Source organism: Setaria viridis, chromosome 5 (genome assembly GCF_005286985.2).
Source record: "Setaria viridis chromosome 5, Setaria_viridis_v4.0, whole genome shotgun sequence".
Classification (NCBI taxonomy): domain Eukaryota; kingdom Viridiplantae; phylum Streptophyta; class Magnoliopsida; order Poales; family Poaceae; genus Setaria; species Setaria viridis.
In genome coordinates, this window is record NC_048267.2 from 38,003,886 (window position 1) to 38,027,278 (window position 23,393).

The window sequence follows — 23,393 nt, forward strand, 5'->3', positions numbered from 1 at the left end:
CTGACTTCTAGACCCGTGGAGAGAGGAAACAGAAGCGTATCAAATCCATTTCTGTTTGCGTCTAACAAAAAAGAAGTAGAGCATTATAAAATAAAAAATTGCGCCGTTGCCGGGGATCGAACCCGGGTCACCCGCGTGACAGGCGGGAATACTCACCACTATACTACAACGACTTGGCTGGTGACTGCTTGAATTAGTTCTTATTGTCGTTGTGTGATGAATTGAGCACCGAAAGGCTAATCGCATTTTTCGGGCAAGGCATGCAATGGAACGACAGATGTAAATGAGCTCGATTCGTATCATGTTACTGTTCAATCTCTAGCTCAGAGCACATTTCACTGCCTTCAGATAAGAGCCCTCCTACACTGATGACACGAGAAAATGACTCCATACGCAGACATCAAAACTCTACAGCATGAATGGGAATCTTAAAATGGCACACGCCAGACTTCCAGCTGTAAACATCTTTGGCTGGCGGATATACAGTTCTCGGTCACAAATTACATCATCTTCTACACAGCCTTTTTGGCCTTGACACCACCCTCCGGTGAACCTACCAGTTGGGGTGGTAGAACGGAATAATAGGTAACAAACGAGAGGTAAGCGCAGCTTGCTACGACATATATCTTGAACCACACAGACGAAAAAAGGGTTAGGAAGAGGCAGATGCCTGTCAAGCCGACTATCACAAAAACGTTTGCCAGGCACTTCGGTGTCGATAAATCTCCTTCAGTTCCTTCGTCGGGGAAGTGGCCCTTCGCGAAAAAATCTGACAGGAGTTGGTCCTTCTGCCTGAACCTCTCTATCATCCAGTCAGTTATTTCGTCTTCTGATGTGGGGATGTCAGAGAGCTGAATAGTCCTGATGTGGATGTGGACTTCAGAAGGATCAACACCATATACATTATCCAGAAAATCTGGCAGTCGATGCTTGTATGCGATTGTGACATCATAAACTGCAAGAACGGCATGTCAGGACTCATGAGTCAGTCAAATATATAAAAAAAAAAAGTGTGGAACTTAGCCAAAATACATTGCAGAAGCGGAAAAGAAGTTCTTCAAAAACTACAAAGTAGCTAGGCTTTTGAAATTGCTGTTATATTTTAGGTTACTGGGAATTCAAGTATATGTGGTCCTTTCAGTAACAGTGACGAGATATTTTCAAAATGCTAGTACATACTGGTTCAGACACTAATAATTGGACCGCACAGACTGTACAACACCTGATACGGACTTATTTAGTTCGCTTTGGAAGCAAAATACGCCCCATTTTATTAACTCAAAATTACAATTAGATGGCTATAACAGTGAGAACATTTTTTCAATCTATGCCAGGAGCTGAAAACCCATGTACTTGTTACTCAAAACCATAACAATAGCAAATAGTGAATATAGATTTTTCACAAATAACATCACATGTGATCTTTTTTAGAAACTTTATGGGTTCTAAGAATGCTTATTCATATTCAAGGCATAACAATTTGACAGAGAGTGAATATAGATTTTTCACTATTAACATCACATGTAATGGATATACTTCTAAAACTCAAGAGATGGAATTTTCAATTGTAGATTTATAGATGTTAGTTGATAAAGATTCTGCTGCTAAGAAAAGAAAGAAGAAATCCAGACAGTACCACACAACATCATGGCAGCAAATGTATCATGCATGCACGGTATGAGAAGTAGGGGGAAATGGTGTTCACCTGCATCTAAGGAACTCCTCAGCTGCTGCAAACAACAAATGAACCCCTTTGTCTTTGGAAGAAGAACATGTTCTAGCTTAGGCAAACCGTGCTCTGAAGCATACTCTTGACTCTTGATGCATTTCTTCTCACTAATACAGAATCAGCAATCAGCAACCAAATATAGGAAAAGAGGAAGAATCATGCACATTCAATAAAATGACAAGCAATACATAGAAGCAATGTAAAAATGGATGGCCACATATAATATTGGTTTGGTAATCAATAACTATTGAAATTTGAGACATTAAATATATGTGATTAAGTACATATTCAGTCATGCATGTGGATTACACAAATATACAAACAAAGAATTTCAAAGATGATTATGCCCTTACGTATAATCTGTGCCTTCAGGGAAAACCGCCAACCAGATAGGATCTCTGGGGTTCTTAAATTTTGATAGTTTGTTCTGGATAATTGCTTCATCAATCTCCCATTTCCGTTCTACCGGAATAAACTCAAAAATGTGAAATGCCCAGCTAAAAATAGGCAACTTCATCAAGCTGCTCTTAAGTATGTACTTGATATATCCTAAATGCCCTTTCCTCAATGCAAGATCCCACAAGTACATCCAATCAACCTCAGTCCTGTGGTTAGCAAATATCAATACACGCCTTTTTGGAATCACATTTTCACCAGAGAAGACAACCTTGGTTTTGTTTATCTTCTCAAACAAGAATGGCCATAAAGATAACCACATTCCAAACAGAAAGGAAGTCGCCTTTCGGCTGTAATGCACGCTGAACAGCCGCACAACAAAAGTAGTAATAGGGGCCAAGTAAACTATCAACAGGAATGCTGTTGACAGTATAACAGCTACACATGCTACACCACGGCATTGCCTCATGGGGGTCAATGGACGGTGCTTTGGTCCATTGTTCAGAATGGGTCGGCTAACATGGTGCACTTCCTCCTCTCCACTGACATGATGCTCTTGGGAACCATTTGAACCATTCATCTTTCACGACTAAGACTGAATCCTTAGCACAATTCAAAATTTCAAAACAGGGCTAAAACCCAGCACCGTTGATTATCTAAACATCATGAAGGGTAGGAGAAACGAGAACTGCAAAAAAGTCAACATTACTGATCAGATGTTAGCATACTGTTGCTATTTAAGACTTAAGTTAGCATAATTTACTTGAAAGAAACGCTATCACTTTAAGTCAGTTTCATCAGAAGGTTAGCAATATTGCAAGGTGACCTCCAATCACACCCAAAAATAATCTACCATTACGGGACATAACAACACCATCTGCCATGCATATCAGCAGGAAAACACAAGATTCACATACACAAACCCAGAATTTCCCATTATCTCATCTTCTCTGTAACTCTGCATGAGGCTGCACAATCGCAAACACGTGGCTGTATGGGTGAGTATCTAGCGAGTACCGACAAATTTCCACTTTTCCATCAAATCTGAACTCTCAAGGTGATTGGTAGCTTTAGTGTATCAGTGTGAGTTTAGAAACGCCATCAAATACAGCAGTTAATGCCCTCAAATAATACAGCAGTTATTGCGCTGGTTCAACAGCTTGCAGCTCACTAAATCCTAGCCCCAATTGGGAAGACTATATGAAAACAACCACCCAGAATATGAAACTCAACCGCTCAGCTGACGGCTACCAAACTATTAGCTCTCGTCGCAATTGATGCCTTTAGAGCATCTGCACGGGTCGCGACACTCCATCAGATACAACAATTATTGCACAAGTCATCACCCAACATCCAATTATCCAAATCGAATTCTACTACTCAGGCTGAAATATACCAAAAATGCCATGCAGACATCTGTCGTATTGCGCAGCATGTATGTCCCAGCACGCTCAGGACAAATAAAAGATTCCCTGTTTTGGACAGCAAGGAATAGATCGACTATCGTAGATTGAACTCCAAAACAATCATTTATGCAGTCCAGATGCATTCAAAAGTAACTGGTGGTTCTCCACGGCTCCACTAATTATGAACCATATAATTGCACCACCAGAAAGCTAATCTAAAAGTACCATCAAGACATTGCATAAAAATGGTGTATGTCTCTTCATGATTACATAATTACCCTCCCCCTATTCAAACATTTCAGAAGAACCACCTTTCCTGTTCGGCCGTTCTACATGCCTTCAGAAACACAAATCCCCTTTGCAAGCAAAGCATGGATTGCAAAGAGAAGCATATTGACGATCTACCTATCTGCAAAATCGGTAGAAGGAATATCACAATTCCATGCGTAGGCCTCCTTTCACAAAATTCCCATTTCTGCATACCACTAACAGCGAAAATTCAGCCTCTGCAATGCTTAGGGTGCTCCGCCATGTGGCCACCCATGGCCAACAGTAGTTGCACCTCCATGTTAGATTCAGAGTGATCAAAGCAACTCACGGCGACACACCTAACCATCCCATCACGGTTGCTCAGTTAGCTCACGGAAATCGCCTATAACCAAAGAAACACCAACCCATAATCCTAGAGATACGAACTCGCCCAGGAACCCAGCAACGCCGAATCGGCCGCCCGAGGCGCCGTCCTCGGCTCGAACCTTAAACGAAGAAGACCACAAGCGCAGGATTGCTTGAAAGAAAGAACGGATGAATAGGGTGCAGCGAGCGAGACAGAGTGGCTGACATACCAGGGGAGAATTGGTCGTCGCCGGGAGGCGGGGAGGGCCGGCCTGGATGCGGCCGTGAATTCCGATGGGATCTGCGGGGTCCTCCCCTCAGGGGGGCGGGGGGAGGGGGACAGGAGAGCACGAGGGAATCCCGGGTCGCACCACGCTATAGGAACCAGGGGCAGACCGGAGCGGCGCCCCCGGGGGAGCGGAGCTTTATACTACCGCCTACTGCGCACGCGCTCTAATCATCAGTCCACTGCAGGCAGCCGCAGGCCGTGCCGTAGGCTGCAGGCAGGCCGCTCTCGGGACTCGGGGCGCGGTGCGGGAGCGCCCCGCGTCAGGGACTCGGGGCGTGGTCGCGGCCGCGCGGCGGCCGCCCGCGCGTCGCGACGCTGGGGGGACCGCGGAGCGGTGGGCATGGGGGGTGTGGCCGTGCGGGTTCGTTCGTCATGGTCCACTCCCCGCCCGCTCGGTCATTTCTTCCGGTTGCCTCGGCGTTGTCAAGAGAGTTTTGGACGGATGAGACCTCCCGCGGGCCCCGGGTGGGTTCCGTGGCGGCTCGTGCGGCCGGCCGGCGGCGATAGGTAGGTGGACGCCCGGCTACAGTGTTGCGGCAGTGCTGGGCCCAACTCTTGGACGTGTTTGTGCGGCGGAAAAAGGAGCTTGGTTTGTTTGGCCCAACATAGTAGGAATCGCGGAAAAAGGAATATGGCCCACGAAATCTAATCCTAGCTTGCAGCTCTCCATTGCGAAGGTGGGTGCAATCAAGAACAACTCCCCTGTGACGACTCCTGTTTTCGCGAGTGGACGACGAAATGACATGTTGTAGTTCTACTAGAGTAAAGTAGTATCTCGAGTAAATTTCACAAGGGGACAGGTCCACGTAGAAACTATTTGTCTCGCTTTTCATTTCACACAACAATTACCTTTTAGGCTCATCCTGAGCCTAATGGAATTCTGAGATAGAAGTATGATTGAAGTTGGGTTGATCACAATAGAATTCCGTAGCCAAGTTTTTCGTAAGTATTTTACCTTCGCAAGTACTGGCACGTGTACAACTCGACTATAGTTCCTAGGATTTAGGGGGAAAAACCTATCAATTTTATGGAGTTCATTATTTCTATCTCATGCAAAAGAACAAGTTCTTTTTATGAGGAACAGTGGACCTTCTTAATCCTTTACTGGGCACAAGAAAAATGCGATGTGTCGAATCTTCTATTCTCGTATCGAAGTAAGGATCATTTTTCTTCTTACTTATTTGGTCAAAGATACTATTTATTTTTTATTTGGGTCTACCTTTCGGACTTCCTTTGCTTAGGTACGGGCACCAGAGGGTAGAACTTATACAAAGTTTTGCATAAAAAATGTGTACCCTCCCATTGGAGGGTACTTTTGTTTTTAGGCTAGTTGAGTACTTTAGATTAAGATTTTAATAGTTTATTAAAACAATTAGCGGGGCGTTAATAATATGTTAATTTCGATGTACTTATCGAGTTGAATCCAAATAATGGCTGTACGTAAAGTGTTCTCCTTCACGGTAAACATAGTGCGGTCAAATTTTCACAATTTACATATAGCATGCATGGTCCAAGGATGCAAACCAACTTACATAGCATTCAGATGATGATATTCTGCACAATTCGACAAACAGAAGATCACCAGGGGAGTGCGATCGCAATTCATATCAGAGCCGAAGAGGAGACCACGTAAGGGTAGTGATGTGGTAATCCTATACGCTCCTTCTGTCCTAGAATCCTAGTGGAAAAGGGTTTAACCATGATACCTGTTGGATGAGACATGAGAGTTGTCACGTCGTTTTGGGAAGAGGAGGAAGGGAACCTTCTTTTAGTGGAAGGCATTGAGAGATTTAGTATGGATTACAGCCCATAATCATGCAACATTGTACCGATGGGGGCGCTTCTAGGGGCAGAGCCATACATTTACTTTCTTGTCGAGGAGGCCATACTAAATGCTGCATTTACCAACAATGCGAATATGAGATGAATTGATGGCCGCTCATGTGGAGACTGGAGTATGGACAATAAACTCCTTTGGCCAAAACGGAAATGGATGCTGGAGAACATGAAAGCAACTTTCGTGAGATCTAACCGAAGTCAGCTGGGGAAGTCCCTACCTATTTTTTTATAATTTTTTATTCCAAACCTGTTTAATTCGCTCATATGGGGAGTCAAAACTGGATCTGCTAGGTGCTACTTAGGTGGTCTAACCACTATACTAGAGATCCTTTCGCAACTTCCCTGAGATCTGACCTCTCGTGCACCGAGATACGTTATTGTCTTATTGATACCTTTCCACTTTCATGAATAATTGTTCTACATGTTCAAAAGTTACATTTGACGGCTGCACCGAGTGAGCATTTTCCTATTTTCCTCGATGAGTGTTCGTTCTGGTTCGAAAGTTAAAAGGATCTGTGTTCATTTCCTTATATTTAAACGTTTCCTTAATCACTCGCAACACCATTTTCAATTCTCGCAAGATTTGGTATCTACTCCAACATTCCATTTCCATTTTCCGGTTAATTATTTAAGTTAGCACAAATACACCAAACCTCCAATTCAAATATTGCCTTACAAGACACAAAAAACAATCACATGTTTCCTAGACAAACGGGGAAAGAAAAACAAAACCCTAGCGCCGTACAGCTGCGCCGCCGCAAAATCTCCCTGGTCTCTCCTGTCTCTGACCTGTAAACACCAGGATCTCCGGCTCCCCGCACTTCCCTCCATGCCCCTGCCTCTCCTTTCTTTCTTGGTTCACAAGTCAATAGACCGGCGCGCGGCGCACGCCTCACCTACCCCAAGATCTCGCGCGACCATCGCAGCCGTCCACGTACACGCCCCGACCGTCGGATCGTGTACGCGCCGAGGTTCGGGTGTGCATGTACGAACGTGGTAACCGCGACCGAACGAAAAGGCAAGCAACCGCGGCCCGCGAGCTGTCCCGGGTCATATCCCTGATTCGCCCGTTCAAAGTTTTGCATTTCCAAACTCATCCCTGAGGGGGCCAAATGAATGAGTTCCTGCGGCCTGCGCCAGTGCGTTCCGGCGGTGGCGCGGCATTACGTTATTCCTCCTCCAATCGAGGGTTGAGGTGAAAAAATATCTACGCCGCAGGGGCCGCACCGGAAGGCTTCGTGCTGTACTCCACTACTATATTAGGCTCGCCCCGGAAGTCGAGGAGGCACCTCGCCACCGCCCCCGTCCGCCGCCGCGTGTTTGGGAAGCGAGCAAACCGCTCCTCCCCACCCTCGCCGTACCATTGCCCCGCGCGCGCACCCCACGTCGACGCGATCCGAGAGAGTCCGGGCTGTTGCGAGCGAGCGATGGCGAGCAGCGGCTTGTCGCTGGTGCGCCGGGCCGCCGAGGCCGTGCGCCGCACGCCGCGCTGGCAGAAGGGTCTCGTCGTCTTCGCCGTCGGGTGCGTCCAGCGTCTTCATCTCCCCTATGCATTCCCTTTTTTTTCTTTTTCGTCCCGCTGCTAGTCGATTGATCCGTGCATGTGCCTCGCCGTCGTCGTGGTGCATTCTGCCAACCCTTTGCAGTTCGAGGCAGGGGGCAACAGAATTAAGGAGAGTTTATTGTTTATTGCGGCCGGTCGATAGAATTTTGAATTGCTTCGATATGGGACGTTTTACTCCGAAACTCTGTTACGGCATCGTAGATCTCTTCGTTTGTTAAAACCACACTGCGTTGATGCATACTGTCTGACCTTGCTAGATGTGTTTTACGGCCTGATAAATTAGTAGATGTATCTAACCATCGTGCTGCGTGTTATATTCGGGTGTTGCAAAATAATTTTGTGATTTTTAATAGGCAAATTACTTGAATAGCCCCGTACTTGGTGAGTGTCAATCTTAGAGGAGTATACTTACTAGACCAGGCAGTAAGTGTTCTAGGTATTTAAGTTGATCACAGTGTCTACCTTATGCTGATGACAATGTGACTGCCGTATTTGCACTGCAATGCTATGTGTATGTGCTTTGGTCATCTAGATATGAGATGGTAGAAGATGAAATTATTCTTACTTTTTTAGTTCATATACCCGGAATGTGGTTCTAATTATGCAGCTGTAGTTCTGTACAATATGCTTGTTCATTATGCTATTTGATCAGTAAAGTAGCTAAGATTTTTCAGCAGTTCACAATTGCTGTCTTGTGCTGCATGATGTCCTTCAGAAAATAATATTTAGTCATTGTGTACTAAAATACTTTTATGAATCCCAGAAGTGGCTATTTGTAAATATATCCAGAAATAGTGTAAGAAACTTCACTTTAGATGTTACTGCGACCATACAAGGGTCAGTCACTCTTTTACTTCAGCTTACGTGCTATTCTTTCACTTATACTCTTTCAGGACTGACACACTTCTGTCGTTAACCTTTTGTAGAGCTGGCACCTTAACTTATGCTTGTCAAGATAATCAGGTTCTTCAAGTTTGTGATGGGACCGGAAACAAGAAGAAGGTGGTTATCCTTGGAACTGGGTGGGCAGGTGCAAGTTTCTTGAGAAATATTGACACATCCTTGTATGATGTCCATGTGGTATCACCTCGCAACTACTTCACCTTCACTCCCTTGTTGCCAAGCGTGACATGTGGCACAGTTGAAGCACGTAGTATTGTGGAGCCAGTTCGCAATATTGTGAGAAAGGTATCTCCCTAGTACTAATAGGGAATATGCTCTAAATTATAGCACTTATCGCTGATTGTCGAATTGTGTTTAGTAGTATATATGATACTGATGTCTGTATATCATTCTGTAGAGAAATGGTGCATTCCGGTTTTGGGAAGCCGAGTGCTTCCAGATTGATCCAACAAACAAAAAGGTCCACTGCAGATCAGATGTAGGGACAAACATTGATGGAAACGGTGAATTTTCTGTGGATTATGATTACCTGATTGTCAGTGTTGGGGCTAGACCTAATACATTCAACACCCCAGGTGTTACTGAGAATTGCCATTTCCTAAAGGTAAGTACCATGTAAGGTCTAGAGAAGCAATGAAGTCCCCACATTTGAATCAGTGAATAAAGCTACTTTAGAAACAATTTACCACCTTTTTGTTGATGCCAACATTACCTTGGGTACAAACTTTCTTATGTGCCTTGGTGTACCTGCTGCTTTGTGTATCCGTTGTCTCATACCATACCATGTCAAGTTAATAACTTGGTGCAACCAGGCTATATTGTTTTCAATCAATGTGTTCCTTGGGCTGCTGCAGTTGGATAGCAGATTCGGTCTATCTTCATCATAATTTATTGTTTTATTTCTCTTGATGTAATATGTGTTTAATGGTGCAAACATTTTCTATATATTTTGTACAATGCAATGCCTTTTGATAGAGCGTCACTATTGTAGGAAGTAGAAGATGCTCAAAATATCAGGAAGAGTGTCTTGAAATGTTTTGAAAGAGCCTCCCTTCCAAACCTTTCTGAGGAAGAGCGGAAGAAGAATCTTCACTTTGTCGTTATTGGTGGAGGCCCAACGGGGGTAGAATTTGCTGCAGAGTTGCATGATTTTGTGAATGAAGACTTGGCAAAGTTGTATCCTGATGTAAATAAGTATGTGAACATTTCAGTAATTGAAGCAGGTGGTCATATCCTTACAATGTAAGTCCATTCAATGGTTTGTACCCCTTCCACGTCTACTTCCATCAATCTAGTTAACCCATGGCTATAATGTGGAGACACCAAATGAACTTCTTTCCTCTTTTCTTTTCCATAAAGAACAAAAGGTGTTTCTTAAAATTTGGTGTCACGTATTTGATGCTTTTTATTGCGGCATTTCTTATGTTTATGCAGTTAATATGAGAGGTTCAAAAAATATCTTGTCAATAACAGTTTATATGCTTATTAATGCACCTTTTGCCTCCTGATATCACGTCTGTTGCGATCTTTTTACAATATATTTCATGATTTGTTTAGGTTCGACAAAAGAATCACCCAATTTGCAGAAGAGAAGTTCAAGAGGGATGGTATAGATTTGAAGACAAATTTTAAGGTCGTGAAGGTAGACCATAAGGATATTACCATGACCAATCCTGCAACTGGAGAGGTTGCTGTTCCTTATGGGATGGCTGTTTGGACAACTGGAATTGGAACCCGTCCCATCATTATGGATTTCATGAAGCAAGTTGGTCAGGTATATCTCATTTCCTCCATCCAGGAGTGAAAAATGTATTTCGTTGTATCCACTTGTAAATAAGTATCACTAAAACTGTTGCAGGAGAACCGGCGTGCGCTAGCTACTGATGAGTGGCTCAGGGTTCAAGGGTGTGAGGATGTATATGCACTTGGTGATTGCGCAACAATAGCTCAAAGAAAAGTTATGGTATGTTCATGATACTCTTTTTTTAAACATCATGTTACTCGTACCAGATAACCACATCATGGTTTGACACTTATATTTAGCAGAATCACTATTCATTGCCTTTTTCTTTCAGTTCAAAATTACACCTGTGTCTAGCTTGTTCTGGAAAAACGACAATTATGTGTATCAGCCTTACTTTTTATAACCTGTGTCTAATTTGCTCTACCAAAAATATCTGGTTTTTTCACACATGAGAAGAACCAATTAGAAATGTGTTATTGCTTTTAGTCTGAGTTACATACTGCCAGGTTTTCAATTTCAGGTTCAGTTATACTTTGATCTGTTGTTAGATGCTTCATCAACAAGGCCATGTTGATTCCTACTCTGTGATTAACTCTAGATATTGCTGTTTTGTAAATACATTGTATATTGTACAAACTAAATTTCTTGTCATCTATGTGCTTATATATTCAGTGGGCTGTATTAATGGATTTTCAGGAAGTGGCTGTTTTTCGATCAACTAGCATCTGTTTAGAGTGTTCTTAGTTCTTACATATTTATTTGTAATATTTTCAGGAAGATGTTGCTGCCATATTCCGAGTAGCAGACAAGGATAATTCCGGCACTTTAACTGTGAAGGAAATAAAAGATGTTCTTGGAGACATCTGTGAGAGATACCCACAAGTGGAGTTGTATCTTAAATCCAACCAAATGAAAGGCTTCCATGATCTACTCAAGAACTCGGATGGCAACTCCAAGGAGTTGAAAGAACTGGACATCGAGCAGTTCAAAAAGGCCCTTGCTCAAGTTGATTCTCAAGTCAAGATGCTCCCAGCAACAGCTCAGGTAATTCATATGTAGCATTACAGCCGAGTAACTCGTATTCCAGATTGGCAAGATAACTTCTGCGCTCTTTGTGCTGACATTCTATATCGATGCTTGTTGGTGCTTCAGGTTGCTGCTCAAGAGGGATCATATCTAGCTAATTGTTTCAACAGAATGAAGATTTGTGAAGAAAACCCTGAGGGTCCTGTAAGAATCAGAGGTGCAGGGCGTCATCGGTTCAAACCCTTCAGGTCTGTTTTCCATGCTTGTTATATGTATCTGCAACAGAAACTGCTCAATTATTCGAAATTACAAAATCCTGTTGAAACATAAATGTAATTTTGTTGTTGTATTTGATGTACAAGGTGCACAAATGGCGTATATTTATTGGCACGTGTAACTAGATGTTACTACCGTTTGCGTGGCTACGAATGATTATCCAGACTTCACTAATCTGTTATCCTGTGACCTACAGGTACAGGCATCTTGGCCAATTTGCTCCACTGGGTGGAGAGCAAACAGCTTATCAGTTGCCGGGTGATTGGGTACATGTTGGCCACAGCACTCAATGGCTGTGGTATTCTGCTTATGCAAGGTATAGATCTCACCATTCTGTATGCTTTTTGCTCTGGCCCTCAGACACATCTGATTGAATGCTGGTTTTGATGGTCGTTTGCTCTTTGTTAAATACAGCATGCAATTCAGCTGGCGCACAAGGATGCTGGTCGTTTCAGATTGGGGGAGGCGGTTCATCTTTGGAAGGGACTCCAGCAGCCTATAGATTCGAATCGGCTGATTCCTTGGTTCATCTCCTACCTAATTCCAGATGCTGCTACTTGCATCAGTTTTGCTGTCCCGCTATTTTCTAAGCTTAGCCTAGCAAGGTTTTTGATACCCAATTTTGTCCTTGACAGTTCTTTTGTTACCATGCGATCCACTATGACTGGTTCGGAGAGTATTTCTGGTCTTACTTGGGATATATGTTTATTGCTTTCGATATAGTGCCATATGGGTTTTAGTATGTGCATGTTCCGCTTCGTTCTTTTCATCCTGAGTTCTGTTGCCTACATGTCTGGTTAATTAGATTTTGTAAATTTGCAAGCATGGAACAATTGGATAGGCCTCTTAAGTTGCTGCGCATGCTTAGAAGTAAATAGGATTTAATAGTGTTAACCACACATCACGGGCCATGTATAAAGCCATTAAAGCAGTGCACCTGGAGCTCCATCTCCAAGGCTCGAGTTCAATCTCACATTCACTTACGAGTAGTGCACACGCGGCCGTTCCTGTCACGCATGCGCGCATCTCTGTCACTCACAGCAGATCGTCCTGGTTGGGCTTGGGCGAGGTGAGCAGCGCGGTGTAGAGCCTGAGCTTCTCCTCCCCCAGCGACGAGCACCTCGACAGCGGCCGCCGCGGGCGGATGAAGGAGAGCGACGTGAGCGTCTTGCGGTGCCTGTACCTCCGCCACGCGAGCTGCACGGCCACGGCCGCCCACGTGCGCCACCCGGGTGAGTAGTATCGCGCGCTCCGCCGCACCCTGTCGTTGGTGAAGGTATACCGGAAGTGCTGCGTCACGTACTTGACGTCGGCGGCGTCGAGCCCGAACGCCTCGGTGCTCTCGAGCGTCGCCAGCGTCGACGACGACGCCGGCAGCCGCTCCATGAACGGCCGGCGCAGGCACCACGACAGGAGCTCGTCGCCGCTGAAGTTGCCCGGGCCCAGCGTGCAGCAGCTCGTGCCGCCGTTCCGGAGCGCCTGGCTGCTCTGCAGGTGGCCCCGCACGATGAACAGCATCCGCCTCACCGGGTCCCCTTCCCTGACGATCTGTTCGATCGAGTTTTTTTTAAAAAAAAAAACAGGCAGAGATCACTTTCGCTTTTAGTTGTGCTTCCAAAATTGCAGTCGACAAGGGAGATCGCGTGGTCGTGTGCTTACGACTTCTCCTTTGGGAAATATGAGGGACTTGACCCTGTCGCAGATGTTCTCCAGCACCAGGTCGTCCATGTGCTGGAACAGCGGCACCTGCACAGTTACGCGAGACGAGCACGTGACGCGCCAGCACGGCCAGCAGAGCCCAATCGCACTTCACACCAGGAGGAGGACGGGCGGTGTGCATGCACGTACCTGGCGCACGAGGTCGAGGCAGAGGTGGTACTTGATGTCCCTTCGGAGCCCCTCGGGCAGGTCACGGACGATGCGGCACTCGTCGACGCCGCGCGTGGCCGCCCACCGCTGCCGCTCGTACTGCCGCACCCGGTGCCGGAAGCTCTTGGGCAGGCTCTTGCGCTTCATCCACAGCTCCACGCTCCGAAGCCGCGTGTGCATCGCCTGCTTCCTCGACGTCGTCGCGTTCAGGAACACCTGCCAGCAGTCACACAAGACGTTCGCGCGCGTCGATCATCAGCCAAGACGTCGTCGATGGAGGATCGGTCCCAATATTGTGGAACACTATCCTTTGTAGCTACCTTGATGTTGCCGATGAGCATGGTCACGAGGACCAGTCCGCCGGTGATGGTGATGATGTTGAACACGATCTCCAGCCACTCCGTCGTGCTCTCCAGGTTCCCGAACGTGCTGATCAGCGCCACCCAGCAGCGGAACAGTGCAAAAGAATTCACACGATCAGTGACCAGCCCAAGTTACTCATCAAACCATAAATAAACCCATAATGAATGCGCATTCAATTATGAACAGGTAATCTGCAACTTCAACAGCGATTTCACCTGAGAGTCATTAAGCCCCAGAATATCGGGAGCAGGATCCTCTCGACCCTGCTGGGGTTGGCCACCAGCATGACCGTCCACTTGTACGCCCCGTACTGGTAGTGGTCACCGCTATCGAGGCACGTGCCCCTGGCGGTGGCGTTGCCGGCCCAGGCGAGCCTGCCTGGCGCCGCCGCCGCGGTGGCGCCGCCGTAGTAGAGCGGATCCGCGCACGCGAGCGCCCAGGGCGCGCACCCGCTCCCGCCCTGGGCGCACTGCTCCCTGAGGCACTTGGTGGCCCGCTGCGCACCGAGCAGGTACCAGCACGCGCCCACCGCCTGCAATCAGGAATGGCGTGACTTCGCTATCACAGAATCATGGCGTCGCAGCCTCGCAGGCGTCGTTATTTGCCGAGGCCGTTCCTGGTAAGATGCCCCTGCGTGCACGACAACGCGTGCTTCGCCAGTTTTGCCCTGTGTTTCCGTCCAACATAATGCGGTAGTTGGGCAAACGGATATGATGCTATCGTATCGAGTTCCACGCCCCGACAAGGCGACAAGTTTACCGAAACGTCTAAAGCACATCAGTGTGCACGAAGAAGATGGTAAAGGAGACAAGCCGGACTCACATGAGCGGCGACGAAGTAGGCCATGAGGTTGAGCGCGATCCCCCACCAGATGGTGCCGAAGACGTAGCCGGAGGCGTCCTGCATCCGGCGCAGGACGCGGACGGAGTGGTAGATCTTGGGCAGGTACTCGAACAGGAACGCCACCAGCAGCACCGTCATGACGGCCGTCGTCGACCCGGCGCGTATCATCGCCGGCGCCGCCACCCAGACGACTACCTGCGAGCGTACGAAATGCATTGTCACGCTATATGGGCCTATGGCTGACATGGTACCACACTACCACTGAAGAAATGACGAGGCGCCCACACTCCACAGGGTTTTCAGTGGGGTTGGACCGTTGGAGCAGTACAGATCGTTCGAGCCTCACCGGAAAGCAGTTTAAATCTGCATTGATTGATAGAACGACACGCCGCATGACGCCATGAACCATGGTCCCGGTCTGCAACGACACGCCGATGAGCGAAACCGTCTTCGTACGTGGCGTGGATCGCTGACGCTGCTTGATCCTTTCTAAAACTAGAACCTCAGGGAATCGGCACCCCAATCGATCGCAGGCCCAGCACGTTGGTGGGTGCAGGGTGCCAGAACGAAGAAGGCAGGCTGGGGGCCTCATGGACCATGGCCGTGCGGCGGTGGGACGTGTGGCTGGTGCTCGGAGCAGTAGTGGATCACGTGCAGCTATCAGCTCGGCAGAACGCGGAAGGGAAGAAGAACGCGAGGCCGCATGCGGCCACGGTATGGAAGTATCAGTACGAACGTCGATGTCTCAAAATTCTCCGGTTTTTTGGACAAGCGTTCAAATCTGTCACTATGCTCTACAGACCCATCGCCTACCAACGCAATTCATGCTAAATTGTTTTTTGTGCCCAGCAGAGCCAGATGGAACTAGCATTTCAAAGAGTGCACGAGAATCATGCTCGGATACGGACAAGGCGCGCGCACCTGCATCACCGGGAGGATGACGAACACGTCCAAGAGGATCCCTTTCTTGGACCTGGCCCGTCCTGGCACGGCGGCGGCGCCGTCGCGCCCCGGCCGCGCCGCCTCCTCGTCCGCGTCCTCCCGCGCCGGCGGCGGCAGCGGCGGGGCGCGCGCGTCCCGGAGCCGCAGCAGCAGGTTCCAGGCGTGCATGGCGTCCGGCGCGCACCGGAGCGCGGTGACCGCGGCGGCGAACCAGCCGTCGAGGAAGACGCACATGAGCGGCGCGCTGAGGCACACGGCGTACAGGAAGAGCGGGTCGACCACGAGACCCGCCGCGCAGGCCAGCAGGTACGCGCGGTCCCACCCCCACCCCGCCCGCGGGTGGTCCAGCGCCGCCGCCCACGCCCCGCGCCGGCGCTGCTTGCCGCCTCCCGGCGATGTCGCCGCCGTCGCCGGCCTAATCTCGTCTCGTTCCACTCCTCTCCGCGGCGGCGCGCCGTGAGGGGACGACGAGGACGAGGTCGGGTGCGCCGAGAGCTCGCCGGCTAACATGATCAATCGATGCTTGCCGCTGCTGCTGAGTAGTGACGGCGACTGTGTGCGTGGTCAGCCAGTCAGGTGGTGGTGAGGCCGTGGCATGTGGGTGATGGAGTGGAGGAGAGGACGGCGTCCGCAGGGCTCTGCGCGAGCGAGATGGACGGGACGGATATATAGCGAGCAGCTACGCCGGTGGGTAGCAACAGCAGGAGGGTACGTACGTGTCTCTCCTCTCCTCTCCTCGCCGTGCACGCGCGGCGCGTAGTGCGTACGAGTTTGGTGACGAAATAATCGACCTACCTGACCGGCGTTTGTCGCCATCCGCGGCGTGTGACTCCCTGGTCCAGTTCTTGCTTCTGTCTGCACGGCTGTCATCAGCTTGTACATTCACGAAGAGAGAAGAGAAACGCTGCGAACTGAAGCAGGCTGTGGAGTGTGGACGACAAGGTAGACGACGATGCCAGCGCATCACTACTTCACTGACTCGATCGGAATGGAAGCAAAGCTGTTAGCCCCGGGGGTCGGACAATCGACAAGGGAACAAGGTGGCCACATCACCCGTTCAAATCAAATCAACACCCGCATGCACGCTTCAATCATTTTTTGCGTCCATCTTTAAGCGACGAGACCTGTGGACGTTTCTCGAGCCAGGATTGGGCCACGTCGCCTCCATTTATCGGCCATCCGATCTTACATCTACGGTGAAGACCAGGGCGCACGAGCGGGCAATGGACTCAGGCAGCTTCGCGTTCCACCTCAGCCCGTCGCGGCTTCTCGAGCGGCCGGATTCCACGCCGCTGTGCCGCACACCTCCCTTGCCGACCAGCCGCCTTCTATGGTGCCGTTGCCGTCGTCAACTCATCATTGCCGATTCCGTCGCGGCCACGCTTTTCTCCGCCGCCGCCGCGCTCCTCGCTTCTCCGCCACCGTCGCATGTTCCACCTCATCACCATCTTCACATCCTCCGATCCTCCTCGTACGCAGCATCGCAACCGCGGCCGCCAACGGGCAACGTCGACGGCGACCTCGCCCTCTCCTTCCTCACAAGCGGCGCTGATCGGACGGACTGGGCGCCGCCTCGTAGAAGCACCTCTTCTGCTACAACGGCTACCTCTCCTGAGGAATCTGGATCCCAGCCTCCCAGGAACTCGTCGTCGCGGACCCAATCTCCCGCCGCTGCGTCTGCCTCCCGGCGCCGTCCCGCCGGCCGCCGGGCGCGCATCGAGTACACAGTACAGCCTCTTCTCCGACCACGTCATCTGCGTGTTGCGAGACACCGCCTTGGGCGAGCTGAGCGCGCTGGTCCTATCCTCCGGCGACCTCTCCTGAGCTGACATCGCCGTACGTCGCGAGCATCTCGCCGCTGGCTCTCGAGTGATGCGGGCAACTCCGGTCGCTGTACTGGGGGCTCAACGGCGTGGAGCACATGGTGCCATTCAGCACAATGTCCACTGTACGGCCATGGAGATGGAGTTCTCGGTGCTAGAGCTCCCACTTTCCTCGCGGTAGCAGCTTCGATGCCGTGGACAGGGGAAGAGGTGAATATCAATTTGCTCCGATCCACCTCCTCACCATGATTAGTTTGTCCCATACAAACCGATTTGAAGATTATGCAGCAGCCAGCAGGAGCTTCTAGCTTGCAAACTAATTCTTGCTCCGTAAGACCCGTTTGGATCCCTTCATTTTGAAAATGAAGGAATTAGAATATATTTAATATAGTAGGCTATTTATCTTGGCACGTGATATTCCATAATTTTTCAAAATTTAAATATAAGTATATCTTGAATTTATGGGGTGGTAGGTGGAAATTGATTCTATAGATCCCCATGCTATGTTTCTAATGTGCAACTTATAGCACGTTCTTCGACTTGCTTCGCTATAGCAGAAGTGCAGCACATAAATATCTCTCCCATATGACCAACAATAATATACAAATATATTCCACATGCAACTATATTAGCTTAATTAATTCGTGTCTAAATTATGATTATTAGAATATATCCAACGGGGCCTAAGCTTAATTGTACAAATTTCCCTTGGTGCCTGTAGCTTTCCTATATCATATCTCACAGATGGTTGTACTTAACTTCTTATACTGTACAGTAATGTTCAGAACCTCATACAACTCTGAGTAATAATTTTCTTAAATGCAAACATTGATTTAAAAAGGACTTTAATTATTTGGACTTTCACTTCTACAGAAACATACACTCGTCAAAACCTCCATGATTAGTTTGTTAGGTGCAGGCGTGCAGCATCTCTGTATAACTGAAGTTTTTGAGTTCAATGCAGGAATAGGCTTTTATTTGGTATTGTTGAAATGAACTTGACACCGGAATGTGACACCAAGCTCCAGCGCATGATGAAGAGTTGGGCAAAGGCGATGCTGGAAAATGAAAAAAAAATGTTCAGTAGTGTTTCTACTTGATTTAGATGACCTCTGTTTCTATACAACAGTCAGCTTGGAGATTGCTCCTAAACCATTCTTAATTTCCTAGAGTACTTCGTTGGTGCAGTCATACTTTTTTTGGATAAGTTTTTGTCTTCTCTTTCCCTGGTGCGACCAGCACGTTTGTCTCTCATGAATTGAGTTAACGTCGTCGCATATGCAAAATCTGATTTTACCTCTTTTATTGCTAATCATATAGGAAAACCTGATTTGCTGCAGTTGATGACTACTACGTCCACCATAGCTCCCCGAATCTCTGTATGTGCATGTATTTATTAGCTAGATGTAACTTTCAGTTTACTGCTACTGCAGACCTTAATATTGATCGTGCAAAATTGATAGCGTATTAGTTTCGTTGCAGTTCGATGTGACAAATTAAAGGAGACATATCCCATGCACGGCCCAATCCGTTTGACGCGGCAACGCCGCGTCTAAGTTTCTAGCCAGTCCACGAAAGAGCCGTAGAGATCAGCTTATCAGCGGGCCGGGGTCAGGTGGCCCGCTCAGGTCCGGTCTCGTCTGCGTCTGCCTGCTGCTATTCGACCGAGCTAGCTATCTAGCGTGGCGTGGTACAAACAGTCTATGCAAATGCGCACACAGTTCCAGAGTTTTCCATCGGGAGGTGAACCTAGGAGGATCAGGGTTTTCCATTGCAATCTTGTACTCTGTATGACTGGTACTACTGCATGCTCCGGTATAGCGCCAGTGATCTACAGATGCCAAATCATCTCCAACTCCATGTTAACTACATGACCTGATGCGTCTATCCTCATCCACATTGCTGTCGCCCGTCTTCCATTATTGGACATTTGGACTAGCGGTGGTGGTACGAACTGTTCCGGTTAAATTATTGCTGCCCGCGTGCCGAATGCTTTATGGTTTCAGGTTGTGTTCCTGAATTAGAATGTCCTGATGACCTCAAGATATGGATATTTGTCGATGTGTCCACTGAAGTTCGACCAGAGAGCAGGAACAACACTGAGATGTTCACGGCATGTTTTCCCAGGGAAGTAGAAGAGTGTCATGCTCATACTGTCATACATAATGCTGCTACATTATGATCATAGCCAGGGATGAATGCGAGGATTTTTTTTAAAAAAAACTTGTAGGAGCACTGCTATGTCATTTAAGAAGAGGTAGCAAACAAGTTCTTATGAAGTCAATACTACATAAATAGATAGTCCCTTAAAAAAACAATAATCATAAAACTATAATCATGAAACTAAAGTGAACTCAGGTCTCCACGGGCCATCTTCCGAAACCCATGGCCTGTGGAGAACCCAACAGGGGAGGACGAATGAGAGTAGGACCCGGGCTGAATTGTTGCTTTGTAGGCTAACAATGGCCTCTTGGGCCTCATTTTCTTTAGGTGGAGATAAGCTCATAGGCTTGGAACTAGTGAATACCACAAGCCAGGGTCCTAGATCCGCCTCTGAACCCATGTGGATGCGGTTCGTCAAGGGCGTGATTGGATGGCTGGGCCTCCCCAACCTGCCCTGCATCCGTGACCGTGAGCCAGGCCGCCCCTGACCAGGCTGGTTGCATGCACGTTATACGGATACAAGTTTGCTTCGAGCTGCTATTTGGTCTGCTGCATAGTTAGCACTCCTGCTCCTCTGCACGCTTCCCCAAGCAGCTCATTCTTGCACCACACGAGCCAGGTTTGGAAACAGCTAATTCTCACGTTTCCCTGGAGCCTGGCTGCGGGAGCATCTTTACACGCTGAGAGCCTAGCTCAGTGGCTTGAGCAGGCAACCAAACTAGCACTCGTTGCATCTCACGAGCCCGTGCAGGGAATGGTTCACCTCGGAACCAATCAGATCCTAATACTGTTCAAAGTAGGCGACATGGCTGCTGATGGCAAGATGATTCTGAGTATGTGTGCCTCCATCCAAGAAAACAAGTCATTTTAGGATTGTCCTAAGTCAATTTTTTTTAAATTTGACCAAGATTATAGAAAAAACTACATATATTTATGGTATGAAATAAGTACCATTAGATTTATCATGAGATATATTTTTATAGTATACCTATTTGATGCAATAAACATTGATACTTTTCTTTATAAATTTGATTAAAGTTGAGAAAGTTTGACTTAAGACAAACATAGAATGACTGATGGAGGGAGTATGGTGACGTGTGTATGTGTAAGCGTCACTATGTTTTTCAAAAACATCCATTAGAATAGCCAAAGAACACATGCTACAAAACACGACACACCTGATAATTATTTTCATACCATATCTGGTACATGGCCAGAGTGACAGATTACTCCACAACAATACGAGGAAGTAGCAAATTCAGCCGATCTTAGTTACAGTAAACTAAGGCTCTTAGAGGTAAGCGTACATAAGAGAGACCTCCTTATTCATAGCACAAACATTCTTTCCTGGCGAAATATAAAGGGGTATATAGCACGAACGTAACAACGTTACGTTGTGCTCGATCGACCAGGGTGCCAGCAAAAACTCGATCAAGCGGTAACGGCGGCGACACAGACCCACTGGCCGATGAAGAGGTTGTGGCAGTTGATGTTGGGGTTGAAGCTGAGGAACTGATCCAGGGTCAGACCGGTAGCCTGCGCCACGGCGAAGCACGTCTCCCGCTCCTTCACCCCGTACGCCTTGGTGCAGGTCAGCAGCGACCCCAGCGGGGCTGCGTCCGCCAGGGTGACGGTGACGAGGAGGAACGCGATCACAATAGCGGCGGTGCCATGGTTCGCCATTGCAAGGATTTTGCCCGTGAAGGAGGCTATGAATGAGCAACGCAGATAGGCCGGTGTGCGTGTGCAAGCTTGAGGTCTCTGCTTTGCTGATGCTGCGAGTGGCTTGGCTACGTTCTCGTGTGCCTTCTTATATAGCGTAGCGAGTGCAAAAGCCAAAAGGCGATTACATTTTGGTGACAACATAATCGCGTATATTCCACCACGACCTCGGAAATGGCGCTCCGGTCAACTACTGTACGTACTGGTGATACGATTTACGGGCATGTCGTTGCCCATACTTGCATGGCGGCCATTCTTTTCTTAGGTGAAATGAACTGAAGTTTCTGGTTCCTCAAAAAAAAAGAAAAGAAATGAAGTTCGGCTTGCTTTGGGGAAAACAAACAGAGCTTCATGGCCAAGCATTCTTGTTCGATTTTGGACCGGGGCCAAGTGAAGTATTGAAGCATAGAGCAATGGAAAAAAGTAGTTACAATTCCTATAAAAGTAAATGTATAGTTTATCACGTGTAACTTTGAATGTGTAACTAGGACTATGGACAAAGACAACATTTTACAAAGTGTCATTAGGACGAAACTCACAACACTATTGATTTCATCGCCTAAGTAGGCCTAAAGGTTGTAGTGATTATAAAAGCACATGCATGTAACAATGATGCTAAGCCTTCAATTGTCCATGGATATTAACAAGACGATTCTGATAATACACTAATTTGTCCGGCCGGCTGGCAATTTTCTACTAGTTATCATTAGCTAGCTAGCAATAAAGTAATTATTGAATCGATAGACGAGGCTAGCTATAGACAAGAACCAAGAGCCAGGGGCACAGGCTAAGCACAAGACATGCGTGAGGATTGGTGTGTAATGATACTTCAACAGGGGAATAGAGGATGTAGCCCAGATAAGGGAAATTAGGATTTGATATAAATTTAAAGAATTCTGATACTTTTCCAACAAATTATCTTAATTAGGGTAAGTATAATCAGCCAGTGGGGCCTCCATGAATGTTATTACATATTTCTGAAGCTAGAGAATGTTAAATTTCCATCGAAAGAAAATATAGCCCATTTTGGCGGGGCTTCTTGAGAGGCTCCTCTACCGGCTTCTCACGAAACCCTACTAAACGGACCGAAGCAAAATGGCTCCTCCGATGAAGCTCCAAGATTTCCTTTGAGAGGAGCTAGGAGAGGGAGGAACCAAAAAACTGGCTCCCCGCGGCTTTTCCTCATTTCCCACCTTTGCCCTCGCGGTGGAGGGCCCGTGGGCAAGCGGTGGCTGCAAACAGCAGCGCCAGGTGGCCGGCGGCTGGAAAATGGGGCGGAGGCAGCCTGCGTAGGGAGGGGAGGGTGGATATGGCCAGCGACAGGAGTGGTGGGGCTAGCCATCGACGGGGGCAAGCTGATGGGGATGGCATGAGGTGGGGGCTAGTCGGCGGTGGGAGGTAACGTAGGGGGCTTGCCGGAGTCGGAGGTCGGCATTCGACCGTGGGAGGAAGAAGACCGAAGGAAGAAGATCGCGAGCTGGATAAGGAAGAGAGAGAAGGGGAAGGAGAGAAAAATAAAGGAAAAAAATGGGAAGGAAAATAAATAGGATGAAAAAAAGAAAAGGAAAGGGTATCATGGGTATTTCACCTACCTTTCCGCTTTAAACTACCAGAGGAGCCGGTTTGCCGAACATTGTTCTAAACAGACAAGCTGAAGCTAAAAAAGCTGCTCCATCGAAGAAGCCACAGTTACAGCCGTTTTAGCTACAACCGGAGCCCTACCAAATGAGCTCTATATCTCTCTCGTAGATTTGGTGTAACCGCATTTGTAGAGCTTCTCTACAAATATATTAATGACATCAATGTATTTAATTAATGTAAATATTGACGCATTTGTCTTTTGTTAGGCCATCTGAAAACAGAGTAGTATTTCTATTTGTC

The 23,393-nt window shown here is 47.7% G+C and overlaps 4 protein-coding genes and 1 non-coding gene across 6 annotated transcripts; 1 reads left to right on the forward strand and 4 right to left on the reverse strand.

The window, feature by feature from the left end:
- Nucleotides 1-101: 101 nt before the first annotated feature.
- On the reverse strand, nucleotides 102-173 carry TRNAD-GUC (transfer RNA aspartic acid (anticodon GUC)). Its single transcript has one exon. It is a non-coding gene; the product is annotated as a tRNA-Asp (tRNA).
- A 236-nt stretch (nucleotides 174-409) lies between these two features.
- Nucleotides 410-4,538, reverse strand: LOC117858910 (probable 1-acyl-sn-glycerol-3-phosphate acyltransferase 5). Of its 2 annotated transcripts, none has more exons than XM_034742063.2 (4): nucleotides 4,377-4,538; nucleotides 2,083-2,813; nucleotides 1,706-1,836; nucleotides 410-955 (listed from the first exon to the last, which is right to left on the reverse strand). In XM_034742063.2, the coding sequence occupies exons 2-4, from the start codon at nucleotides 2,703-2,705 to the stop codon at nucleotides 513-515; spliced, it is 1,197 nt and encodes a 398-aa protein (XP_034597954.1). In that variant the 5' UTR covers nucleotides 2,706-2,813; nucleotides 4,377-4,538; the 3' UTR covers nucleotides 410-512. The 2 variants fall into 2 exon arrangements, with proteins under 2 accessions (XP_034597954.1, XP_034597955.1); XM_034742064.2 differs by having other exon boundaries at nucleotides 2,083-2,833; nucleotides 4,377-4,527.
- Nucleotides 4,539-7,353: 2,815 nt separating this feature from the next.
- LOC117855270 (external alternative NAD(P)H-ubiquinone oxidoreductase B3, mitochondrial) lies at nucleotides 7,354-12,529 on the forward strand. Its single transcript, XM_034737579.2, has 10 exons — nucleotides 7,354-7,796; nucleotides 8,765-9,026; nucleotides 9,139-9,345; nucleotides 9,733-9,983; nucleotides 10,299-10,515; nucleotides 10,600-10,704; nucleotides 11,260-11,529; nucleotides 11,638-11,759; nucleotides 11,984-12,103; nucleotides 12,202-12,529. The coding sequence occupies exons 1-10, from the start codon at nucleotides 7,702-7,704 to the stop codon at nucleotides 12,287-12,289; spliced, it is 1,737 nt and encodes a 578-aa protein (XP_034593470.1). The 5' UTR covers nucleotides 7,354-7,701; the 3' UTR covers nucleotides 12,290-12,529.
- A 119-nt stretch (nucleotides 12,530-12,648) lies between these two features.
- Nucleotides 12,649-16,520, reverse strand: LOC117855269 (cyclic nucleotide-gated ion channel 4). Its single transcript, XM_034737578.2, has 7 exons — nucleotides 15,784-16,520; nucleotides 14,842-15,057; nucleotides 14,235-14,551; nucleotides 13,977-14,085; nucleotides 13,636-13,872; nucleotides 13,447-13,533; nucleotides 12,649-13,335 (listed from the first exon to the last, which is right to left on the reverse strand). Exons 1-7 carry the CDS (start codon nucleotides 16,312-16,314, stop codon nucleotides 12,823-12,825), a joined length of 2,010 nt encoding a protein of 669 aa, XP_034593469.1. The 5' UTR covers nucleotides 16,315-16,520; the 3' UTR covers nucleotides 12,649-12,822.
- Nucleotides 16,521-21,150: 4,630 nt separating this feature from the next.
- On the reverse strand, nucleotides 21,151-21,473 carry LOC140222703 (secreted LysM effector LysM1-like). Its single transcript, XM_072293551.1, has one exon. It carries the CDS (start codon nucleotides 21,471-21,473, stop codon nucleotides 21,222-21,224), a length of 252 nt encoding a protein of 83 aa, XP_072149652.1. The 3' UTR covers nucleotides 21,151-21,221.
- Between the last annotated feature and the right edge of the window lie 1,920 nt (nucleotides 21,474-23,393).

Coding starts and splice junctions, on each gene's coding strand:
- LOC117858910 (XM_034742063.2), bottom strand. CDS start 2,705: ATGAATGGTTCAAATGGTTCCCAAGAGCATCATGTCAGTGGAGAGGAG. Junction 1,837..2,082: donor CCTGAAGGCACAGATTATAC/GTAAGGGCATAA, acceptor ATTCTGTATTAG/TGAGAAGAAATGCATCAAGA. Junction 956..1,705: donor GAGGAGTTCCTTAGATGCAG/GTGAACACCATT, acceptor CCGTTCTTGCAG/TTTATGATGTCACAATCGCA.
- LOC117855269 (XM_034737578.2), bottom strand. CDS start 16,314: ATGTTAGCCGGCGAGCTCTCGGCGCACCCGACCTCGTCCTCGTCGTCC. Junction 15,058..15,783: donor TCATCCTCCCGGTGATGCAG/GTGCGCGCGCCT, acceptor GTACGCTCGCAG/GTAGTCGTCTGGGTGGCGGC. Junction 14,552..14,841: donor CCTACTTCGTCGCCGCTCAT/GTGAGTCCGGCT, acceptor TCCTGATTGCAG/GCGGTGGGCGCGTGCTGGTA.
- LOC140222703 (XM_072293551.1), bottom strand. CDS start 21,473: ATGGCGAACCATGGCACCGCCGCTATTGTGATCGCGTTCCTCCTCGTC.
- LOC117855270 (XM_034737579.2), top strand. CDS start 7,702: ATGGCGAGCAGCGGCTTGTCGCTGGTGCGCCGGGCCGCCGAGGCCGTG. Junction 9,027..9,138: donor TTCGCAATATTGTGAGAAAG/GTATCTCCCTAG, acceptor ATCATTCTGTAG/AGAAATGGTGCATTCCGGTT. Junction 9,984..10,298: donor GGTGGTCATATCCTTACAAT/GTAAGTCCATTC, acceptor TGATTTGTTTAG/GTTCGACAAAAGAATCACCC.